The sequence below is a fragment of the Dermacentor silvarum genome, chromosome 1 (assembly GCF_013339745.2).
Source record: "Dermacentor silvarum isolate Dsil-2018 chromosome 1, BIME_Dsil_1.4, whole genome shotgun sequence".
NCBI classification, from domain to species: Eukaryota; Metazoa; Arthropoda; class Arachnida; order Ixodida; family Ixodidae; genus Dermacentor; species Dermacentor silvarum.
The window spans coordinates 95,141,284-95,164,801 of NC_051154.1; the positions used below are offsets into that span (position 1 = coordinate 95,141,284).

The window sequence follows — 23,518 nt, forward strand, 5'->3', positions numbered from 1 at the left end:
GCTTTTTGCAGGGCAATGATGCACACAACCTTCTTCGTCCAGAGACCTTGGAAAGCCTCTGGTACATGTACTACTTTACACGCAATGAGACTTACCGGGATTTGGCTTGGCGTATCTTCCAAGGGTTTGAGAAACACTGCAAGGTTTGTAAGCTTTTAACAGCTGCCCTTTTTTTATCTGGAGAGAAGCTGGTCATTCACTGAGTGCATATAAAGCCTTGTGATCTTGGGGGAGTACACACCAAACAGCAGTGGTGTGGGAACTCTGCCAATTGTGCCATTTGGATGTGCATGGAAATCTTTTCACCAAGTTGTGTGAAAAGGAGAAATTTGCGCCATGCGGCACCATAATGGCATCTAAAAGGCTTGCTTATGTTCTAGTGCTCAGTGCACCCTGCACCGACAACTAAAGATTATGAACTGCTTTGTAATGGTTGCCAGCCTCTGACAGGGCACCAAACAATGACTTATAAGAGCATTCTCGACGACATGTAATTTGCGACTTCTGCTCGCCCAGTGTGATTGGTACTGAGATAAAACATGTTCTGTCACTGTGAAGGTTGCTACATGTGCTGCACCCAAGTGTCAGCGTAGTGTGCAAGAGCATAAGTATATCTATTGATTGCAGTATAATATGGTATTTTGGCTGCTTCCAGAGTGTGAAGGAGCTCAAAGAGTAGCTGTAGATTGTGGCTATACAATTTTTTTTTTTAGTGAGAAGCTGAGCTCATGCATGGTGTCTGAAGAAAGTGTGGCAAACTTTTGTGTGTTTTGTGTTGTAGTCACTTCACTCTGTCTCCACATTCTGCAGGCCTCCTCGGAGGCATAGCACAAAGTCATGGCCTCCAGTTTCATAACATTAAGATCCTTAACATTGCTGAGACGATTTGCAGGACAATACCAGATACAGTCGACTTCCGTTAATTCGACCCTGACAGGACCGACGAATTATCTGGCCGGCCAATTAAACAAGATGCAGAAAAAATGACAAAACATACCGCTGATACATTGGACAGTAATGTGCGCCCACTTTCTATGTGTCCAAAGTAGAAAGCTAACATAGAAATGGCATTAAAGCTAACCACAGCAGAGATCTAACACGCATTCACTGGTCCCTAAGCTCCGCAAAGGCAGATGCTGGCACTAAAGGGGTCGTTACTGGAGTCATCATAGGGGTCAGGTGCATGCGTGCTAACTGGTCAAGTTGAAATTATCCTGTGAATGGCAATTTTAGGATCTAAATAAGGAACGTTTAGGCCCATAGAAATGAATGTGCGCTGGCCGGGACCTTCTGTCAGGATCGAATTAATAAAAAAAATCAAATTAACTGGAGTTGAATTAATGGGTCTACTGTATATTCCGCACTTTTCTAAAAAGCTGTTGCAAGCCAACTTTTTAGAAGATTTCAGTACATGCTGTACCAAATGATGTGCACATGTTCTTGTGTGACAGCTATTGCCATAGAATCAAGCTAGTGGTGTTATAGTGTGCAAATGATAGTGCATAGTCGTATTTGATAGTTGCTATCAGTGAGGTGAGCCAGTGGTGTAAATTATTAGGATAAGGATTTACTGCTGACAAAACAAGCTCAGTTTGGCAGGGCCTAGAAGCCTTTTGACATGTCTTTCTTGGGTTGTGCAGGTGCCTGGTGGTGGGTACACAACTATCGGGAGTGTGCTGAACACGAAGCAAACTGGCCCACGAGATATGATGGAAAGCTTCTTCCTGGCAGAAACGCTGAAATACCTCTACCTGCTCTTCAGTGAGGAGGATGTACTGGAGCGGTATTCTCCAACCAGATACCTGTTCAATACCGAAGCCCATCTGCTGCCCTTGTACACATCCTGACACCACACTTCCACTATAATTAGCATTCACCATCTTGGCGCTCGTTAACTTGAAGTCCTTTATCTTCATTGTCACTGTTGGTTTCTGCTACTGCATAGGTTGACGGCTATTGGCTCACCACTTGCAATGCAGAGTACCACATGGTTTAGGCTGTGTTTACACAGGCCGTGTCACTCCATGCACAACTGCTGTGACAAAATTTTATTTCTCTAAAAATTATGTGATTCTTTGTTTTTGTGATCATAAACATGCACTTCCCAGAGTGGTTCATTAGGTCAGCCTTGAATAGTGTGCAGCAGCAGTGATCATTTTTGCTGACACACAATGTTTGGCCAGGCCTTGTGCACAGCTCTACCACTAGTGCTCTGTTACTTACCTGAACAGGAATAATGATGCTTGTGAAAGCTCATAGACCAAGAATTTCCCGCCTAACTGGTTGTTTGGATGTTAACATAAGACAGATTACATTTCTGTCTGTAAAACCTTTCTCCTCGATATGAGGTTTTGCTTACGTGCGCCGTGCTCAAAGCAGCCCTTCAGTAGGCACTCCTTGCCAGTCACTTTTGCTGTAGCTCACTAATTTCATTTCTGTAAATCTAAACAGAAAGTCATTGCTTGAGAAGAGGAAAGTGGGGGCTATGCTTTGTCTTTAAGTGTTTGTAGTTAATTGCAGAGTTTATTTCCATATTGACTGATATCTACAGGCTTGTATATCAGATTGCAAGGTATTCAGTGACAGTCTATCAAAGGTGACCTATCAGAATCTTCAGGAAAAATGCAAGCACTGAAGATCAAGCATAAATAAGCATTTATCTTGAGCACAGGCATGAGTTGGGAGGGCTCACTGAAGCCTACCTAGCAAGATGTCAGCAGGCAGTGAATGAGGGCAGTCATTTTGATGAATTTCCTAGCTGTTGTTGCCTGCTGTAGTGGCTGTTTGAGTTGGTGGAACATTTAATTATAATGATCTTTGCACTGCATTTTAGTACACCGTTTCAAAAGTTCATTTTGCACTTGCAGCTTGCTACTTTTTGATCAGGGAACTTAAAGAATTTTAATATTTAATATTTTGAGGTGCATTTGGTTAATTCCTTGGGATGGCAAACTATTTACTGTGATTCAAATAGGTTTTAGTGTTGTCTAATGGGTTAGTTTTTATTTCTTATTTAATAAGGAGTTATGAATGTGAAGTATTTTCCTCTTGTTTTTACTTTGTCTCCATATATGCGAAGCTGAAAAAGGGCACATTTGTTTGGTTTTTAAAAATAACTGATTAGTTTGTGTATTAGGATTGCTGACATGCCGAATTCACATTACAGAAGCTTCATTTAAACATTGTTTAATAGAACGAAACATGTTGCTCATTCCAGGCTCTTGCCCACAAACATTCAAGCACAAAGGGTATCTTGCATTAGGAGATGAGAGATTGTGCCTGTCTTTGCACTGAAGATGACTTACATGCTTATTGTGTAGAACCTGTATGCCATCACAGGCACAGAATGCAGAGTGTTTTCCTTTTATTCTATTTAGAATCCAAAATTATCATACAATCAAATGCTTTGGAAACATGTAGAGGTACCATTTGTTCTCTAGATACTCTTTTCTTACTGCTTTGCTGGGAGTTGCTGCTGAGCATCGACAGCAATTAGAGAAGGGCAAACATGGCTGATAAACATACAGTTAAGATACTGTGGTTAAACAGCGATTGAAGTAAATAAGTGCAGTGTTTACTGTAAGGATTAAAACTAAGGAGGGAATTATTGGCCAGGTGAATAATGGAAGCATTGCGGCATGGTTCATGTAGCACAGGAAAGTTATGAATGGGGCCTAGCTTGTGATGTTTTATTGTTGCCCATTGTGCATTAGAAGTATTATCTGGGCATACTTTATTATTGTTTACACAACATAACTTTTGCTCTGTTGTGTAAGTTAAATTACATGAAACAGGGCAAATGCAGACAAAGTCTGTGAGCCAGAGCACAGTTATGATATACAGTGTAGACCGCTTATAACGTAAGTCGCCAGAGTCGCAAATATCCGCACTATAAGTGGTACCGCACTATAACCAAAGCAACAATTTTCAAGGCCCGCACATATGCAAAACATGTGCACCGAGCCGCCACACGTATGTGACAGTCGAGGAATGCGGCTAGAACGCTTGCATTCAATTTACAGTCGAATCTCGTTAATTCGAACCAAATCACGCGGCGGCGCCTCCGACCGGCATTGCTCCGGCACCTTCATAGAGTAAAAGCTTAGGAGAGACCCCTCTATGTTGTGTGCGAACAAAACAAAAAAAAAAAGAAAAAAAAAAACGCGCCGGAAATTTCACCCTCTCTCAAATGGCAAGGTCGCCGATTCTGCGTTGCGCCGGAAGATGCGTGTACGTGCCGACGTCTCAGCCACGCTACCGTAGCCACGCGTAGAAAATGGCAGTGAACCCTTCTTTCTCCTTTATGCTTCCTCTACTTTCTAGTCACGTGTTGACCTTTCACGCTGCGGCTACGGCGCAAAGGGAAGCAGCGGCGCTGTCCCAGGCCGGCCAACGAAACTGCCCACGCCAGCAAACGCCCGCTTCCCGATAACAGCAGAAAACGAAACTTCGGGCAGCTGGCGCCGGGCCGGCTGGAGCAGCGGCGCCTGCACGGTGGCGGGCGCACACGGTGACAGTCGAAAGTGATGGAGCTACGAGGGAGGGCGAGGGGAGCCACCGAAGCGGCGGAGTTGCCGAGGCGAAATCCGCTTCCCTGCCGCCTTCCTCCCTCACATTCCACGGTCTCTGCGTGCGCCCTTCGCCGTGCAGTGCCGGCGCCGCCCACTCCCTGAAGTTTCGTTTACTGCCGTTATCGTGAAGCGAGTGTCGGATGGTGTTGGCAGTTTCATGGCCCTCGCTCGCTATGCGCGCCGTGATATTTCACGACTCGCACTCAAGATTCTGGTTTCAGCCTCACTGGCCGTTTGTTCGTTGGCACCCCGTGCCCTTCTCCTCCACTTCGTCTCTCTTTCTTCCTCGAGCACTCCTTGTGGCGCCCGTTTGAGGGGAGCGTTCGCCGTCTCCTCTGACTTCCGTACTCCCAGGCAGCCGCACTGTAACCGGTATTTCGTTTCCCGCAACTGCACTATAAGCGATACGTGTATACATGGAGTGCTATGAGAAAATTAACAGGAGTCTGAAAAGACCGCACTATATCCGGTCCTGCACTATAAGCGGTTACGTTATAAGTGGTCTATACTGTATAGGGGTCTAGGCCCTCTTGTCAGAAGGCCACTCATCATAGGCAAACTCTTTGTAGGTAAACTTGTGAGGAAGGCCAACTTGTCGTAGCGCATGTCGTACAAGGATTTCTCGTACCACCTGACTATTCATCACACGGAAAACTTGAGTTAAGAGCTGGGTTTACAGTGTGACAAGCAATTTATTTTGCCTGCCACACATCAACTTTATAACAAGAAGAGTAATATTGAAGGCCTCGTTCAAGAGGACAACGTCCAGCGTCTCATCAAAGTTCGAGACGCTGGAAGTGAGGTGAATATAACGTACTTGCACACACTTTGCAGGCAATTTTCACAGCACAAATGCTCGAGACAAGCCACCGGGGTTTAGTGGGTAATGTGTTTAAATGTGCTGCATGAGGATGAGCAACGGGAGGTACAGGGGCTTGAGCTCAGTTTCCCCCCTGGTGCAGCTGTAGTGCGGATAGTTCATAAAATTAATCTACAAGGCAGCTTAAAAACCTGCATTTTTAAAATTGTAATGAGATTATAATTGTGTTCAGAGTTGTATAACATTACATGCAGCAAAATATGGGAACAAGATAAATGCCGCATTAAACAGCTTGAATACAATAAATAATACTGTTGTTTATTCAACTTGCTTGATAAATAAGCTCAAAAGCAGATGTTCCGAGCAATATTGTCAAGCGTATTGACTGCTGTTCCACTGACATGTTGATCCAGGTTCCTTGTAATGCGGTCATATATCTTCGTGTTTGCATATGAGGCGGGGAGATGTGTTGTCTGACATCTGATGGGGCCATTTTAGTTCTTGCAGTTCTTGCTCATCCTTCAGGTATCTCAAGAAGACCTAGAGATTCAGAAAGCAGCACTCAACTTTAGACTGCAATAGTAACAGTTTAAATTAGTTAAAATTTTTAAATAAGCACACTCAAATAATAAACCAACATATAAACAAGTGAGGATATTGGAGCTAGAATACATAACAGACCTGAAAGCCGCGATGCCAGGCTTCCACAGGATTATTTGTGCGTGGCATGTCTTGCAGCATGGCGTCATAAACAGACAGGACAGCGAGGAACACAAAAATGGCGTAGGTGCTGCCTTCCAACTGTTTATTATCAGAATCGTCAATCAGCTTTTATACATGCAGACACGTGGGTAAATCATGAGCAACAAGAACAAGCAAACATTCAGAGATGGTCTTCCAAGAACTGCATCGCTTTATCACTAATGTTAATACAGCGAGCACTGTGTGATCACCAAATTTCTTGTATGTGGGCTGCATCGACAATTTCTGTTTTTGTTTTAGAGTGCTTTAGAATGGTGGCCTTATCTAAGTAGGGGTTGCACCCACATTTGTTACAGTTATGCGCTAAATGACCCCCAGATTTGTTTATAACTTTCACTTCATGTTCACACGCTCTGACACAGAAACATAGCTTTGTTCGACCAATATACACCGGTCACAACTCGGCGGAATCCTGTACGCTACGCTACCCATGTCGTGCGCTCAGTGTAATGGTGCGCATGCTTCTTAGTGCACGAATGATGCTTTTGCTTACTATGGGAGGGCATATTTGCACTAGTTTACAAGCAGCTGAAAAAACAACTAGGATGTCAAACCTTTGCTTGACTTTTCTTGGCCATCATTCTAAAGCACGCTAAAACAAAAACAGAAAGAGAAATTGTCAAGGCAGCCCACATCAAGAAATTTGGTGATCTGTGTGTCAGTGCTCCCAGTATCAACATTAGTGATACCGGGAAATCCAAGTGATGAAAAAGTACCCTCCGCGAGAATTCCTATCTTGAGATGGCATTGAACCAAATGGGCGGTGTGACCAGTTTCCCATGACAAGTTTTCCGGTGGCAAGTGGGATTGTGACAAATGGGCTCGTTCTTGATACATCGTTCCCAATATATATCGGGAACGGATAATGCCTGCTCCAGAAGCTCAAGGGCCACAATGCACATGACAGGAATTCATTGTTAAGCTTGTGCAGCAATTGTGGGGCTGGGAAGATTCAGCAGGAGTCCCAACACTAGTTTTCTGGGAACACAAGGTTCTGTGTCAGCTTTTGATTGCAATAGCAATTATATGGACACTTGAGGTGCGTTGTTGCTGCCACTGGAGTCACATTATTTGCAATGCTTGTTTAGTTAGTGCAAATGTTTACTGCAATTTATACTGCCTATAAAACTATGAGCCTTATTTGTGTAATAGTCTTAATACTTTGCTATCGCTATCAATGCCTTGTTTTTCTAGGAAAACTGTGACTTTTTGGGTTTTGTGATGACCCAATTTTCCTACCCTCTTTTCACACCTCCTAAATTTGATAGACTGAGGGACATGCTGTGTCCTTCTGCTACAGCAGGTTTCTGTGAGCATGTGCCCTCGACCACGGCATAACCAAAATGTGTCTGAAATCCAGCCGGAAGTAGGTGTTGAATTGAGTGCTGAATACACGTCTCGGAGTCATACACCCATTGAGTCTCTACTTATAGCAAGTACAGCCTCTGCATTAGCATGTGTGTTCTTTTAATATTTATTTCTTTCTAATCAGCCTTGTATAACTATTTGGTTGTTTCAGCATGGACATTCACTTATGCATCTGTGCCCTTTGAGTGCATGTGTAGGTTAATAAGCAAAAAAACAGGCGCTTCTCTGCACATCTTGAAGTTTGGTGATTTTCCCTGATGGCTGAGGAACATATGCTGTAGAGTGTGAGAAAAAGTGTTCCTTGTTTCTTTACCTTCACAGTACTGGGAGAATTAGAGAGAGCTCACCATTGTGTGCTCTCGAGTGCTTCCTGCTGTTGGTCCAGCTTGTGAACTAGTTTAATAGTTCTGATGACATGGCTGTCTGAGCTCTTGGTATTCTAGTCAAAAATGAAAAGCATGCAACACTTCTTGGATCAGTAACAAGAGCAACACCATGACATCGGTAATGAATGGCTTGCATAACACATGCTTGACCTGTGCTTACAAAGTAGCAAATACACAAGTACTAAAACACATACCGACTGTCATCTAGACAACATGAATGAATGAATAAATGAAAGAATCGTCATTGGGAAAAGGGACGGCCCTCTGGCCTACTAAAGTGGGTAATGCTAGACAAAATGTTAAAGGGGTTTTCTTTTTTTTTTTTTTTTTGTTGATGCCAGTGTGCACTGTCATATTGATTATAACTTTATAAATGAGCCTTATAAGAGAAATTTTTCATTTATAAGCTTAGCCAACATTTGTTCTGTTTCATGGCTAGCATAGTGAAAAGTTGTAGTAGCCTCACATTGGAGAATGAAGTGCTGCAATAACATGTACTGAGATGGAGTACCTCCATTTTGAGTGTTGTAGGGGGTGATGGCACTTGGCTTGGCCTAGCCCCTTGTGTTTTCATTTTCATGGGACCAGAGTAGTGGCAGGTTTTGCACTTCCCTCAGGAATTTTGTTGCATCACATAAATTAGCTATCTGCTCTATGTGTGGGGATATATGGGGGAGGTTTGACAGATATGAAAGCTTGTTCATGGGTTTTCAATATATGTCCAAGAGTCCTGCAGAAATATTCGACCTCATTTCTTAGCATCCAGGAATGCTTTCTGTTTTTGCTTTTGACTTCCAGTGTTGCATACTGTTTCAGTCATCAGTATTAAAACAGCAACTCTGTGTTCTGAACCTTGAAGACGGCCATTGCTACAAAAATGAAAATGGTGAGGAAAGCAGGGAAAAGGGACTATTTCCACCGGTATAATCACCCTGCCTTGCTTGGTGACACCATAATGTCAATTTTTGTTTGACACATGCTATGAAGAGAGGTGTAATTTAAGCAGGATGTGAATTGTGTAAACATCAAGGCTATTACACCAGCCAGCAGGCTTCTGGCCTACATGACTGTTCTGTTAGCCTTTTAACAGGAAGCAGTTAACTTCCCATCATCCCACATCAGTGCTGAGCTTGCAGTAAACATTCTCCCCACTACTGAACAGTGTTGCCATTAACAAAAGCTATGCAAAAATAGGTACATTTTGTGTGAAAAGTGGCCCCAGCTTCATTGGGGCCACTTTTTCCATGCAGCGTGCAAGTTGGAGCAGCGCAACATCGCCACTTAAACTTCCCTTGAGTTATTTTACACTTTGCATACTCAAAAAGGTGCTTTAAGTGCTTCAAAACATTCACTGTATGCATAAATAGAAGTATAAATCCAAACATACGTGGGAATACAGCTTCCTACTCGCTATATGTCACTGAGCAGGTTGCCTTGGCTTGAATTTGGTAACTGTTCATATTAGTTAGCACATTTTGTTGCAAATAAGTACCAGTGCCAAACACAGTCAGACTCGTTTGAGTGGGTGCGCACCTGCTGGAAACAGGTGACAAGGAACGGTGCTGAAACTAGAGTATGAAGACAGCAAAGTAAAGCAGGCCTGCAAGGCTCATGCTTTGCCTATGTGTATCGAGTTATACATTACAATGTGCTGTATAAATTCAGTTAATTGCATTTTTTTATGACCTGTAATGAAAATTTTTACCAAAGAAAAGTGTCCTAGGCTTTTTGGTCCATTTTATGCCTGAAATTTGAATAATTATTCGCTTAGTGCTATTGGTACTTGGAAGTGAAAAACAAGCTTCCCAGTCTACATTGCTGCTTCAAAAATTTTCTAATTTTGAAAAGGAAGTTTTGAAAGCTTTATCTTTTGAAATATAGTAAAAAAATGTTTCCATAAATCCCACAAAAAAAAAAAAAACATTTCCCTGCTAAAAGGTAATGGAAGCCTTTTGCTATCACTACAGAGAAGTTTCTAAAGTGGCCACACCAGGGCTCTTCAGTTTGCCGTCCCGGACTTCCCAGGACTGCCCAAGGCAGTGCTTTCAGCCAATGAGCATTGCGTAGGCAGCATTTCGAGCTGCGCAGGGCTGTTGGGGACTGCATAATCAAAGAAGCCCATTGATCACGAGTCAAACACTCAAATGGTGTTCATTTTACCTGGTGTTTCAGTGATGACTGTCTCTTATCATTAAATATAGGGGATCCAAGAGACAATTACACATTTTGCAGGACAAGATTGACAACAAAAGTTTACAAAAGAAAACTCCCTGTTGGGCGATAGCAGTTTAACTAAAATTTGCTAATGAACTTCTTAGTTATCAACATTAGGCCGCCATTGTCAATTGGATGTTTGTAGCTAATGGGAAGTGCATCAGGAGCTCACACAACCACACCTTAAAATTATGTCGAATAGCAAAACCCATGCCAAGAAACAAAAGCAAGAAAACCTTGCGCCGACTAGATGCTGTTGGCTGAAAAATTGGGCACTCGATGGTTGATAGTAGATGCACAGCCTTGTGAATCCACAATCGACCAGCACCAATGACTGTTCATTTCCTTTTTTCTAGTGACAAGCACAAACTAAATGTGAGCCACCAGCTGAGATTGCCTTGCGTAGATTGACTTGGCAGGAGTGGTCAGCACACCATGACATGTCACATCTCCCATTATGTTACATCATATAATCTTAAGGCATAGTTACACATGCTCCGGATGCACTCGGTTTCAGTTTTGCACAGAAAATAAGTGGGAATTCTTTGTGTGAGCATGCTTTAAATAAGTGCTTTTGATCATTTTTAAAAGCATATTTGATATAAGTTTGCCATTAGCGACATATGTCCAATTGGCATTCGTGGACTAATGTTGATAACTAAAAAGTTCATTAGCAAATCTTGGTTAATTAAACTGCTAATAATTCGACCGGGAGTTCTTTTGTCCACCCTCGTCAATTTTACCTATAAAAAGTAATACGGTGTCTCAAATCCCTGATTTTCAATGAGGGAGAGTCGTCGCTGAGAAACCTGGTATGATATCTGTAAGCATATAGGGTAAAATCTGCGATCATGTCAAATGTTTGCGAAAGCATAATTCTGCCAGACAATTGTAGCAGAACTTTGATTGTGTGCACAGGTTGGTTTGCAGTTGTTACTGATGCAATGGGATTGTAGAGAAAGCAGGAATTTTGATGCACATAGAAGCAGAACACAGGTTGACCTGCCAGTGCTTAGAACACATGTTGTTCTTGGCATGTAACAGCATGTGTGCCTGACACCGTAATGAAACTCCTTGGTAGAGAGCTCACCAGCACAAATGTGACACACATTGATGTCGCACAAATGTTGTTCTGCTTGACTAGCTATGCCATTTATTGTTCCAGTCAGAAAAAACAAAAAGTAGCAATTTGGATGTCTGCAATTTTTTAAAGGTTTAATTCACCTGAACATGAGAAATGTGCGAGGTCAGCCGTGGGCTGTGCACAGTATCAAACGTAATGTCAAATGGAAAATTGCAGTGGTGAATGACCATGTATTGGTTGTGCAGTGTCTGCAGCCTAGAGATGGCTTATGCGAGCATATAGTGTAACCTGCAATCTGGCATAGTGCTGCCTGAATCTTTAAAATTATCACATGGTCTGTAGCCTTTCAGTCCTTCACATGGTGTAAGAAATAGACTCATTCTGTGTGGGCAGCGTGCCTTATGGAACAGATATCCTCCAGTTTGAAGTGCCACCAGATGACTTGCTATCCATAAGGCTGTGGTGTGAGATAGAAGAGTACATTTATATGAAAAATGGTCACCATTATGGCGTAATTTGCTCTTGTATGCTTTCCTGTGTAAGGAATGCAATCACCTTTGCTTTATTCCTTAGACTTTTGTTGTCAGGCTAGGTTCATGCCCTTATGAATGGATGAGCCTGGTGAGGTAGATTTTGAAGGCAATAAGACATACATATTTTTTGCATGCTATTTTCACGTTTGTGAGTACCTCAGAATTTTCTTTAAGAAGCATGCTATTGCCTTATAGTCATGTTTTATTTCTTACGACAGTTCCTCTGAAGTGCACATAATTGCTACAGTTTTTCTTCAAAGAGCTAAAATAAATTATTTGTCTTCCATTAATTCAGCCAACCTTTACCAAAAGGTGGCCATGCTTTTTATATGCTACTTTCATTTCAAGCATCAAATAATCCCTGCTATTTTTCACATTGTGCAGTGATTGTGAATTACCAGAAGTCAACTGAATTAAGCATGGACTGCCAACACTTTAATAGTAGTTGTACAAAACATGCCAAATTGTCCTCACTTACTAAGCCACTTACAGCTTCATTTATAAATATATATGCACATAATTGCTTTTAATTACCTTATTTATGTAAAAAATTTAAATTATGAATTCGTTACCTGGAGGCCTGCGATTTGTTTCTTAAGCTCATAAAGTTTCACTCAACGCTGACATGTACCTTATACCTCACGTGAGAACATTTATTAGTTTGCTTTTTAGGCGTAAGCAGATATTCATTACAGACACTCAGCTTATAGTGTTCAGCACAGGCACATCACGTGATCACTGTGCGCTCATGCAGTGAAGTTTGACTTGTTTGCACACATGCGGTGGCATAACATTCTTGCAGCATATCGTATCGGGACATGATCCCTGGTCTGCTGAAACTTCAGCGAAATGCTATGTTAGAGGTGAAAACATAACTAAACGAGAAATGCCTGCTATAAAGAAGGATTTTCTTTCTTCTTATTCTGAGTGAAACATTTAGTATTGCTACTTGGAAGGCCTGCACACTACTCGGTTCACTCTTCTACTTTTACATTTGTGCCAGCAGCCAGTACCACCACCAACAAAACTTATTCGGAGAGAACAAGCAGGCATGTGTAAGTTCTTTGTTAAACTGTGCTGGCTACACTATTTTGTTTCTGTATTACTTTGTGATCATGCATTTATGCTGCTCTACGAGATAACACTGTGACCATCAGTCTGTTTTGGAGCTTCTTGAGAGGAAGTTCCGACAATGCTTGCAGAATTATTAAACATGCTGTATCCACACATTAAGAATATGTCTTAGACTGTAGTTGTTCAGTTCCTCATGATAGTGAGAAACAGTGAGATGATTGAGAGAGTGAGGTTAAGCACTTGTGCTGAAAGCATGCGAAAGTGCAAGCATCATCTGTTACTCTATGCATGCTTTTAACCTTCCTCATCTCATTTTCCCAAGCTGTTGTGAGGCACTGAAAAGATGGCACCCACATGTTATGAAATAATCTTGCCAGCAGTGCACACTGCACAAGATGTAAATTATGCCAGGACTTGTGCCACACAGCGAAAGCCCAGGTCAATGTAACAAACCATGATATTGTAGACCCCCTGCTGAGCTGTTAATTAAATGAAATAGCTTTTTATATGCAGTACTTAGTTACTTCAATTTGCCGCAAGAATTCTTTATCCACAGTATTATTAAGGAAGCGGTTGTGTTAGCCGCCATTTTCGGTTGTAATGCCATTTTACTTATTCTAAATCTTTTAATTTGTGAAAAGCCAAATGGTAATCAAGCATGGGCACCAAGCCCATGATGAAATGCCCAAGATCAGCACTCATGTGCTGGTCTGCTAGTCTTGTCAATCATTTGCAGACATGCTTCAAAAATGTGCTACAGGTGACTACACCAACAATCCTGAGCCTTCCAGTTGAAATCGCAAGGGCCTCTAATGTATGTGTATATCGTCAGTATAGTTTTTCATTGCACCTTCGGTGATTGCCTTATGGACTGTTGTGATGCGCATAGGAGTAAGAGCTGGCAGTATGTCAAGAGGACTTGCTCTGCCTATGCAGTGACTTAGACAAACATATGGTTGTGCTCTTCGTGTTGGTATGTGTTACCAGTGATGACGTACAGGGCTTCAATTTGTTAAAAGCAACACATGCTGTCTTCTGATAGCCACTGCAACTCTCGTCAGGGGTATGAGCCTGCCCTTCTAAGATCAGACAGCTGTTGTTGGGTCGCAGTTTTGTTCATATTATGAAGGATGTGAGTTATGGTTTTTGCATGTGCTGGCTTGATATTGGGTCATGGGCAGGCACACGTGACTCATCTTTGTCAGCTAAAGGCTCAACAAGCCACACTGGTGAGTTCTCCACCATCTGTGTGTGCGTGGGCCCTGGGATCAAGCCAGTGCATGCCAAAACCATGGTTCATCTTAGCTTGAAGAGTGTGTGCTGCTCAAAAATGCTCGCAATAGTGGCGGTGGGTAATAGCAGATGGTGCTTATGGTATTGTCAGCCGTGTGCTTGCGTGTTGCTATTAACACATCTGAGCTTTGTAATACATCTTGGGCCAACTAGTCTTGTTTCTTAAAAGAAAAAAAAAAGGGGGGGGGGGGGGGCTCTAATTTAATAAATGAAAGGTTTTGTGCCACATAATAAAAATTATTAGACTTTTGGCCTTGTGTATGTATTCTATTGTTCTGGGGATGTAGTTGAGAAGAGCAGTGCTGGTAGTGGCATTCTTTTGGCACCTTCTTCAATCAAAATACATGAGAAATGTGTTGCGCAATGCTTCTTATTGAGGGAAACGAAAAAAACATTAGGGAATATGATGTCACTGCTGATACCTTTACGCCAGCGGCCAAGTGAACATCGCTGCCATTGCTCTAAGAATTCTGTGCAGTTTGGCTAAATACAGCATCAGTAAGTGTTGCAGCAGTGCTGTTATGTGCTGTTCTCAGCTCTATCTTTCGATATTTCACGAATTGTAAAACTTATGCATAAGGCTCTTTTGTGTCACTTTTGGAGACATCTCTTTAAGGCAATAATGCTAAGATGTAAAACATTGGTTCTATTCTCCTGTTTTTAGAAGCTTGCATTTGTTAACTAGCTCTTTACTGCATGCATGCCTTTCACATAGATGGTAAGGCATGCTAATTCTTGCTTTTGACATAACGTCTAGCATAACATCTTGGTACAGTCAAGTGCTGGCTAAAAATAATGAGACTGGCAACCTTGCAAGAAGTGTGTGGAGCAAAAATTGCATTGTGAGAAGTAACCTTGAAACTCTGAGGCTGAATCCCGGGGTAGCTGTCACTTGTAATTATTCTGTGAGCAGCCTTAGAAGGTAGAGGGGAACAGGAGAACAATAAACTGAATTTTATAGTGAAACTGACCAAATTGCCAGCTGAACACATGGAACTGTAAAGCGTAAAGCAATAATGCAATGTCAAGTACTGACTCATTGATCATTTCAAACAATGGAATTACATGGAATCCTCTTTTTTTTTGCTCCATTACAAGGTGACCTGGTCTTTTGTCAGTGCATTTGTGTCCATTACTGTAGTTTCGTGCCCCTCGTATATTTCCGGCAACAGTTTCATGCAGTCACTTGACAATTTCTTCAGTTTCACCAGCAATTTATTATGTGCTGCCCGAGTTTCATGCTTACTACTTGGTGCTGCTTGCTGGATGAGCACAGATTTCGCAGTCTTTGCAGAAAACTTTCTTAGCAGAACAAAACTTGAGAAACATATCATGCTTTTCTTTTTGTGGACCAGGAACATCAGAGGCAACAGGAAATGAAGCCTCAATTTGCATTTTGTTCTTGCCTAGCAAGACATATTTTGTCGAGTCCTTACTTCACCGTAAAGTCATGTGCACTGCTTGTCATTTTGTATGTTTATTGTACACTGTTGACTGTGGTTACATGTGCCACGTGGAGGCTCCTGTGACCTCTCATCCCCCTGGGTGGGGTATGCTGGCTGGCTTGAGAGATGCTGTGATGTTAATAAAATTGGTTTTTGGGACACATGCACACCATTTTAGTACCAACACTGGCATGTTTAGTTATGTTCAGGCACCACATTGTAATGTTAAATGTCTCTCATTGCTAATCTTCTTCAACATTCAGCACATCCACCTCAACAAATTGAAGCATGTTATTAAGTTCTGGAGAACTTTTTAAAAATTTAACTTAAATTCTAGTTTTGTACTTTGATCCAAAGCTTCAATGTACAATGTTGAATGCTAACTTGTGTGAAAGCAAACTGGAAGAGCGCGAAAAAGTACTATGATCTGCCTGTTCCGAGTTTCCTTTTAGTCATGTTAGAGTTCTCGTATTATACTAAAATATGTGGACGTTCTTTTTCTGGCACTTTGTATTTGCACTGTCGTTATTCGCCTGCCTGGAGGTTTTAAATGATGAGACAGAACATGACTGACTCAAGCTAATAAGCAACAGTGCTGTGCCCAAGTGTAAGAGTGCAGTTTAGAACGAAAGTGTCAGCTTTGGTTGTGCAATGGCAGTACAAAGTACGCCTTATGTTTCCACTTCCTGCCATTAAGACATGTAGGGGAAAAGTGCAGTTTTGACGGCAGTTGCCTTTTGACAGCTGTGTTGTTTATGGAAATGTTGCAGTGGGTTGGTTTTGGGTGGATTACAATAGGTGATGGATAGCAAGTCTGGCCGTTAGGTAAAGAGAGTGAATGAACTTTTTTTTTTTTCTTTGCTATTGAATGTGATTCTAGTTCAGGAGTGTGCAAGCTATATGTATAGGTGTAGGTGAAATTCTGCACTGCTGCTGCCATCCTTTTTTTGTAAATAAAGTTTTTTTTTTTTTTTCTTCCATGATGGCCATATTGTTGGTTGTCTTGTTATATTGACCTTGTGTACCAAAGCTCCCGTAGCATTTTTTGTGCATATGTGAGAGAGCAATAATCATAAGCGTCATGCACAGAGGTGAGTCGACCAAGATTTGATACGCAGAGGTGGGCGGAGCTTAGAAACTGACATTGGTCTCGCGTCGACTGACTACCAGGGTACCTATATTGTGCCAACAGTGCACCTTGCATGTTGCAACATAAATTCTTTGGCGGCTCCGATCTGTCCGAAATCAAAATAATGGGCTTCCGGGTAGACCCGGGCATTTTGTTTTGGTGGGAATTAAATCCTCGCATCGTCACGCACTCGGCATTTCGTATACAATTATTAGTTATTAATTTCTCGTGTGGTACGTTTACCACGAATAATGTTAATCGCGGCCTTTGTATAATTACGTGTGTGTGAAGAAGGCCACGAAATCTCGGATCGAGCTGTCCGAAGAAGAGATGTATGTATGCAGCAGCTCGCGAAGTGTAGCGAGCGTATACATCTGTTGAACTGCCACAATTCCACGATAATGCGATGTGATAAAGCGGTGTTTGTGACAGCGGTTTAAAATGATTACGCAATATATATATATATATATATATATATATATATATATATATGTGTGTGTGTGTGTGACGGCGGTTTAAAATGATTACGCAATATATATATATATATATATATATATATATATATATATATATATATATATATATATATATATATAAATACACCAAGCGTGGTTCGACCGCGGTTTTCATGGTTCATGTGACGTCACGGACGCAGCTCTCCCTCGCTAGTACCCAACATGGCGGGCACCGGAGGCTTGAGCGTGGCCGCGCGGGCCCTATCTTGAAAGCGATCTGCGATGGGTACAGAGTCAAGGCGCGCCGAGGGCTGATAACTTCGTGTGCGCTGTGTTCTCCCCGCTTAATTCGCATTGAAACGAGAGGCAGCACAATGGTCAACTCGCTCGCACCTGCTGGCGCTCTTCCTCGCACCAGCGTTTTGAAAGCGAGTGTCCGCGGTCACCGAGTGAGATGTGTTTATGTTTGCTTGTGCGCGCATGATAACATGCTTGTTAATTTAGTTAATTAGCGAATGATTTAGAAGTTTATACGGCCGATAAAACTACTATCCTTCGTATATAGCTGTCTAATACTTTGCTATCGCAATCGACGCTTCGCCTTTCGTGCGGAACCGACTTTTTTTCTGCGTTGTTATATATCCCCCTTTCACTTCTACAGAGACGGTTCTTTTATTCACCCGCCGTGGTTCTTTGGCGGCTTTGGCGTTGCGCTGCTAAGCACGAGGTAGCGGGATGAAATCCCGGCTGCAGCGTTTCGACGGGGGGGAATTAGTGCATAGTAGTAGTATGTGACTTTTAAAGGAAGAAAATTGAAGAGAAAAAATGCAGCGCCGTAACTGTCTCGCTGTGATGACACCTCAACAGCACTATACAGTAGGGAGCCTACTTGCAAGCGCTGTTTAGCGTGGTCACAACTCCAAAATTTTGACTGCTATTTACCGCCAAATTTGTAGAGTAGTCATTTTGATTCCCAATCTCGCTAGTCGCGGCGCATTCCTGCTTTTTTACAGCGAACCTGTTTATGGCTAGGAGTCAGGATTTTGTGGCGTCCGCGCGGAGAAACTCTTCTCTATAAAGTGAGAGTGCAAGAGCCAACAACAAAAGCAAACGCATATCGCCGCTTGCGTCGGAACTAGGTTTAACGGCCACCTGTGTCTAAAACGATGTCTCTCTGTGAATGTATGACGTAGTGCGGGACGTATTGCGTGACGTAGTGTGCGCCTGATAAGGCGACCAAGTGGAAAGGGTTGGTGCCCCTCGGCATGGAGGAAGGAAAAAGTATTTTTCTTCCTCCATGCCAGTAGCGTACCCAGGATATCTGCCGGGGGGGGGGGGGGGGGGGGTTGACAGTTTGCCAATACTATCTAAGTAGCACTAATTTCAGTTTCTTCACGGGAAATTATCAAAAAATGCGCTTTTTGTGAGTGTGCAGACGATTACGCGTCTTACATCTTAGTTGCAGTACTCAAATGCGCAAGGAAAGAAAAGGGGTTAAACAAAAGAGGGGGGTTAAGTCGGCCTCAGGGGGGGGGGGGGTTACAACCCCCGAACCGCCCCCCCCCCCCCCCCCGTCGGTGCGCCACTGCTCCATGCCGTATTTTATTCACCCACCCTGGTTCTTTGGCGCTGTCCCGTGCCGGAGACAGCGCAGGTGCACCCGCGGAACGCGATCGCCTCACCAGCTACAACGACCTTACGAAATCATTCTATCTCAACAGAAGAACCTTCCCCATCCTTCATCACAAGCTAAACAGTGCACCGGCTACCACCCTTCGCCTGTTACAGACAAACACGTACCCCTACACGGTTACCACATGATCTACCCGGACACCTATAGCCTAGTAACATTTGCAAGATCTGTAAGACTCAGGCAGCATCGCTTCCCCATATGGGAATGTAAAGACCAATATCCGACAAATAATACCGTGACCCTTTCGTCGAGATGGCACGCCGCCTTGCGCAGCTCCCACCTCGGCGACCAACTCTGGGCTACCCAGCAAGACTGCGAGGCGGAGAAGAGGCAAGACCTCGATGTCCCCACGTGGGAGGCCTAGGCCCAGCCAACTAAACTACTAAGTGGTTAGTTTGGAAAAGGAAAGGTTAGCGCTATCTCCTGCAGCCCTTGAGGGAGCACGGCTCAGCGCCAAATAAAAGTCTGTTCCTCCTCCTCCTCCATGCCCCTCGGCCACGGTGTAAGATATATCTCTTTATATCTCTTTAGGTGAGGACACTCGCCAGACTCGATCGACCAGATAAAGTAGCAAAGGCACGCGCCGATCTGCCCGGTGACGGCAGCGGATACCTATCGGCAGTACGACGCAACTTCAACACAGAAAGCTTTTTATTGGTTTAATCTCCCGTTGTACCGGAGGTTCGCGGGAAATTCGAAATGATTGAGTGACGCACGAAAGTAGGTCACCGGGGAGAGGGCATGCGCGCGTTCCTTGTCGGCGCACGCTCTCGCGTGCGTTCTAACTGAAGTTGCGTCGTTCCGCCGATAGGTATTCGCTGCCATCACCGCCCCGATAGACGCGCGCCCGTGCTACTTTATCTGGTCGATCGCGTCTAGCAAGCAAGCCGAGAAGTGCCTAAAGAGTATATATCTTAAACCGTGCCCTCGGCGCAACCGCGCTCGTGCCGCGTTCGTCGTCGTCTTCCACAGCTGGCTCCGTTGCCGCTCATCATTCCAGCGTAGAATTTCACTTCTTTCGTCGTAATGGGGAGGCCGCGTTTACGGGGGTATGAGCCATTGATTAAGGGGGTATGTCTGTCTTACGTGACAGAAAGATTTAATAACAGAGGTGAAAGGTGATAAGCTAATATGTGTGCGTACTTATCGTCACGATGACCACCAATCAGGACAATAAATATGTTCGTACCTTTGTTCAAAATGTGTCGTGCGCTAAACAGCTTTGCCGGTCATCCACCTTCACAGAGTGGAATGACTCATTAATTTTTTTTTTGTCATGCTCTGATGTACCCATGTTGGCACGCGAACTATTAAATTTATTTAACCTGCATACATCTTTAATATACTAGTTGCCTTTCCCTTTTATCTGAACACATCAAACATTATTATTTTCTATTGCATGTGGTGCGACACATATAAAGCAACAAGTTATAACTGATAAGGCACGGTGGCGTGATCGTGGTAGTATTATCTCACGACAAGAATGTGAACTGCATTGTTGTTGCCTTCCACTTGTATGTATGTATATATATATATATATATATATATATATATATATATATATATATATATATATATATATATATATATATCAGGTAAGAAACAGTTTAAGCCAGAAAGATGATTGGAGAGAACTCGCCTCACGGCGTTATTAGCCCCGAGAACAACCTACAGGGGCGCTGCAAGCGCCGCTCGCGTGACGTCAGGGCACGGACTCACGCCTGTCGTCTGCTGCCGTTCGCGCGCTGTCCGGGCGTCTTCTGCAGTGTTTCCGTTTGTTTGCTGTCAATCCCTGTGCTTGTATACTTATGACGGTCATCCCAAATACATTTTTACGACGTCTTCATTCGCGCAAACTTATTCAGAGAGTTTATTTCCTCGACGACAATATATTTCTCAAGGGCAATGCTGCAGTGATAGCCGAAGGAGCTCAGACCAGCCCATTGCGTGATTTTCATGCGCGGATCTAGACTTTGCAGATTGAGGGACTAATATAGAGGCATAAATGCAGGTGACTAATAAAGGCATAAATGCGTAAGCATAGCACATAAGAATCCAGTTAGGATACCATACCTGCTGTGGTGCAACGAGCATGTCATTATGACTACTACATCTGACTGCTACATTTACCTTGATTTTAACCTATTAGAACGTGTTTGCTTATGACGAGTAGCTCATGGTATAATATCTAATTTTTAATTTCTTCACAGAAACACTCGACAGTAACACGAGGACCTGACACTGCAGTTTACATTCAACCAGCACCACTTGTTTCTTTAATTGCTTCTCAAAATTAGGCCGTTCTTTACCAGTTAATTTTAATTGGCGGTAATTTCAAGTAAAGCTAATTGAGGCTTACAGCTATTTGCAGAATACGCAAAGGAATGTACCAATATTTATTCACTGTCCCGTGCTACACGTTGAACTCACTTGTGCAATTTACTGCTGCTTGTTTTTTGGCGAACAGACATCACGAATCTGTTTGGCGAACTGACACAGGCTGCTCGGCCCAAATTTTTTAGTGAAATATGCCTTTTGGACCGTATGGCTGCAGCTAGAAAGAAGCCGAAGCCTCATTCATTAGCAGTATGGGGCTTATTGAAGATATCATTATTCCCCTGTGGAAGTCAAAAATCAAGTGAAGTCATTTGAGGCTTGTGGTGTCTTCTCTACGAGGCGGGTATGTGAGGTTCTCTTTTATGTACTCACGAATGGAATAGTTCTCAATTTGTGTAGTTAAACAACGCAGTATCGAGACATGGTGAGACAGAAGGCGTTTGAATTTTCCTCTTCAGCGCAGCCTAAGCTGCGCTGTATAGCCTCGAGTATACCTTAGTCATTGCAATTGGCGCGTAAATAATTGCTTCATGGTTTCAATTCGAAGTTGTAGTGAACTGATGGGTTTCGCGAATAATGCGTGCCTCGTCATAACGACAGTCGGTAGATTTAGTTGCGTAAGGGCTGTGCCATGATGTCGATAAAGGCAACTGAGGGTCACTATGAAACATTTCTCGCTTGCAATTGATAGACTTTCGGTCTTAACCACGAAACTGTTCTTTCAGGTGAGTGCTGTTATGGTATTCGTGAAGTATATAAATACTATACGTGACGCGCCGTCGTGTTAACAGCCATGAGCAATGCGTTCTCTTGGTGCCTGTTTCAGAGAACGGTGAAAGTATTAGCAAACGTGTTCATGCAAAATGCGCGCCTAACTCTTCCTTTTACGCATAAATAAACTAGCCATATTTGACTAGAACAACTCACCATTGTAATAAGAATCATCATAAAAGATTCGCTGTGCAGTTTCCTTCTAACAGGCATTTATAATATTGACATAAAATACCAATACCACGATTTTTCTTCCTTATAAAATGCAATATGTCTCTCATAGCTAAGCACTAAGGGAATGTTGAGTGTTTTGCGGACCATCATACAAAAATTTGTGGGTTGAAATTGCAGACATTCTTTTTACGCAAAGTTTATGGACAGACACTGCGCATATACGCATTGCAAAACCAGTAGACCCTTTCAATGCTTCATAGCCTGCAATATCCACGCCGCAAATTTTCACGACTCGCGGTTTTGAAGAAGATACTGCCGTTCAGGCATGACAGTAAAATGAAGCCGGCATGTCCTTCAATAAGTACGGTTCGAGCCACCAATACCACAAGCATGCACGAAGGGAACGAGCGCGCGCAGCAGCCGAGTGAGCGCCGTCCTGGCCGTGACGTCACTCGTAGAGGGAGCCACTCCAACTTCTCGCCGCTAATTAAGTTCTTGTCGATCTAGACTCCGAAGTAGGGAAAATCTTAAAATAAGTTGTGGGGTCTAATGTCCCGAACTTGAACATTGGGTTATGAGGGACGCCATAGTGGAGAGCTCCGGAACACTTTTGCTCACCTGGGGTCCTTCAACATACGCCCAAAGCACGGTTCAGCAGCGTTTTCGCATTCCTCCCTAATGGAAATGCAGCCGGAAATCAAACCCACGACCTCTTTCTCAGCACTAGAACGCCATAGCCACTGATGTACCACCGTGGGTTAGTATATGGACAGACTGCTGGCCTGTAAAAAGTTCGATGCATGCTGCCCACTTGCGGCAGGCCGGTGGTCGGTTGAAAGGAAGGGTGCGCAAGCTGAGCACGGCGCGGTGAATCTTCCTCGAACTTGCGGTCAGGTTCACCTGGTAGAACGAAAGTTACCCGCCGTGGTGGCGTACAGTGGCATGGCGTGGATCGGATGCCGGCCACGGCGACCGCGTTTCGACGGGGGTGAAATGCGAAAACGCCTATAATGTGTGCACATTAAGGAAACCCAGGTGGTCAAAATTAATCCGGAGTCTCTCGCTACGGCGTGCCTCATAATCAAATCGTGGTTTTGGCGCGTAAGACCCCATAATTATTTTTAACGGGGAAAAAACCCCCGAAAGTTCACCTGATAGTCACGCTCACAGAGCCCTTTCATCGAAGGGGCCACTAGGTTTCACGGTGGATCAAACGATGACGGATTACAAGCCGTATCTCGCAGTGCGCTATCTTGAAGTACTGCATACATCCAAGGCAGAGCAAACGAAGGGAGCCCATGGGGCCCGGCCGCATTTGATGTCGCCCCGGACACTTTCTAGGAAGCGTCGCCCTGGCCCATGGTTTGAGGTCAGGGTTGAAGTGCGGACGTCGAACCCCGACCCAAGTG

The 23,518-nt window shown here is 43.4% G+C and overlaps 1 protein-coding gene across 3 annotated transcripts in view; it reads left to right on the top strand.

Moving 5' to 3' along the window:
• The window catches only part of LOC119432855 (endoplasmic reticulum mannosyl-oligosaccharide 1,2-alpha-mannosidase-like), a 57,686-nt gene extending 41,170 nt beyond the window's left edge, over positions 1-16,516 (top strand). For all 3 annotated transcript variants that reach the window (XM_037700008.2, XM_037700015.2, XM_037700020.2), the window contains exons 9-10: positions 12-143; positions 1,641-16,516. In XM_037700008.2, the coding sequence (XP_037555936.1) occupies positions 12-143; positions 1,641-1,847 (339 nt within the window). In that variant the 3' untranslated portion in view covers positions 1,848-16,516. The remainder of the gene's footprint in view (positions 1-11; positions 144-1,640) is intronic.
• Positions 16,517-23,518: the final 7,002 nt, after the last annotated feature.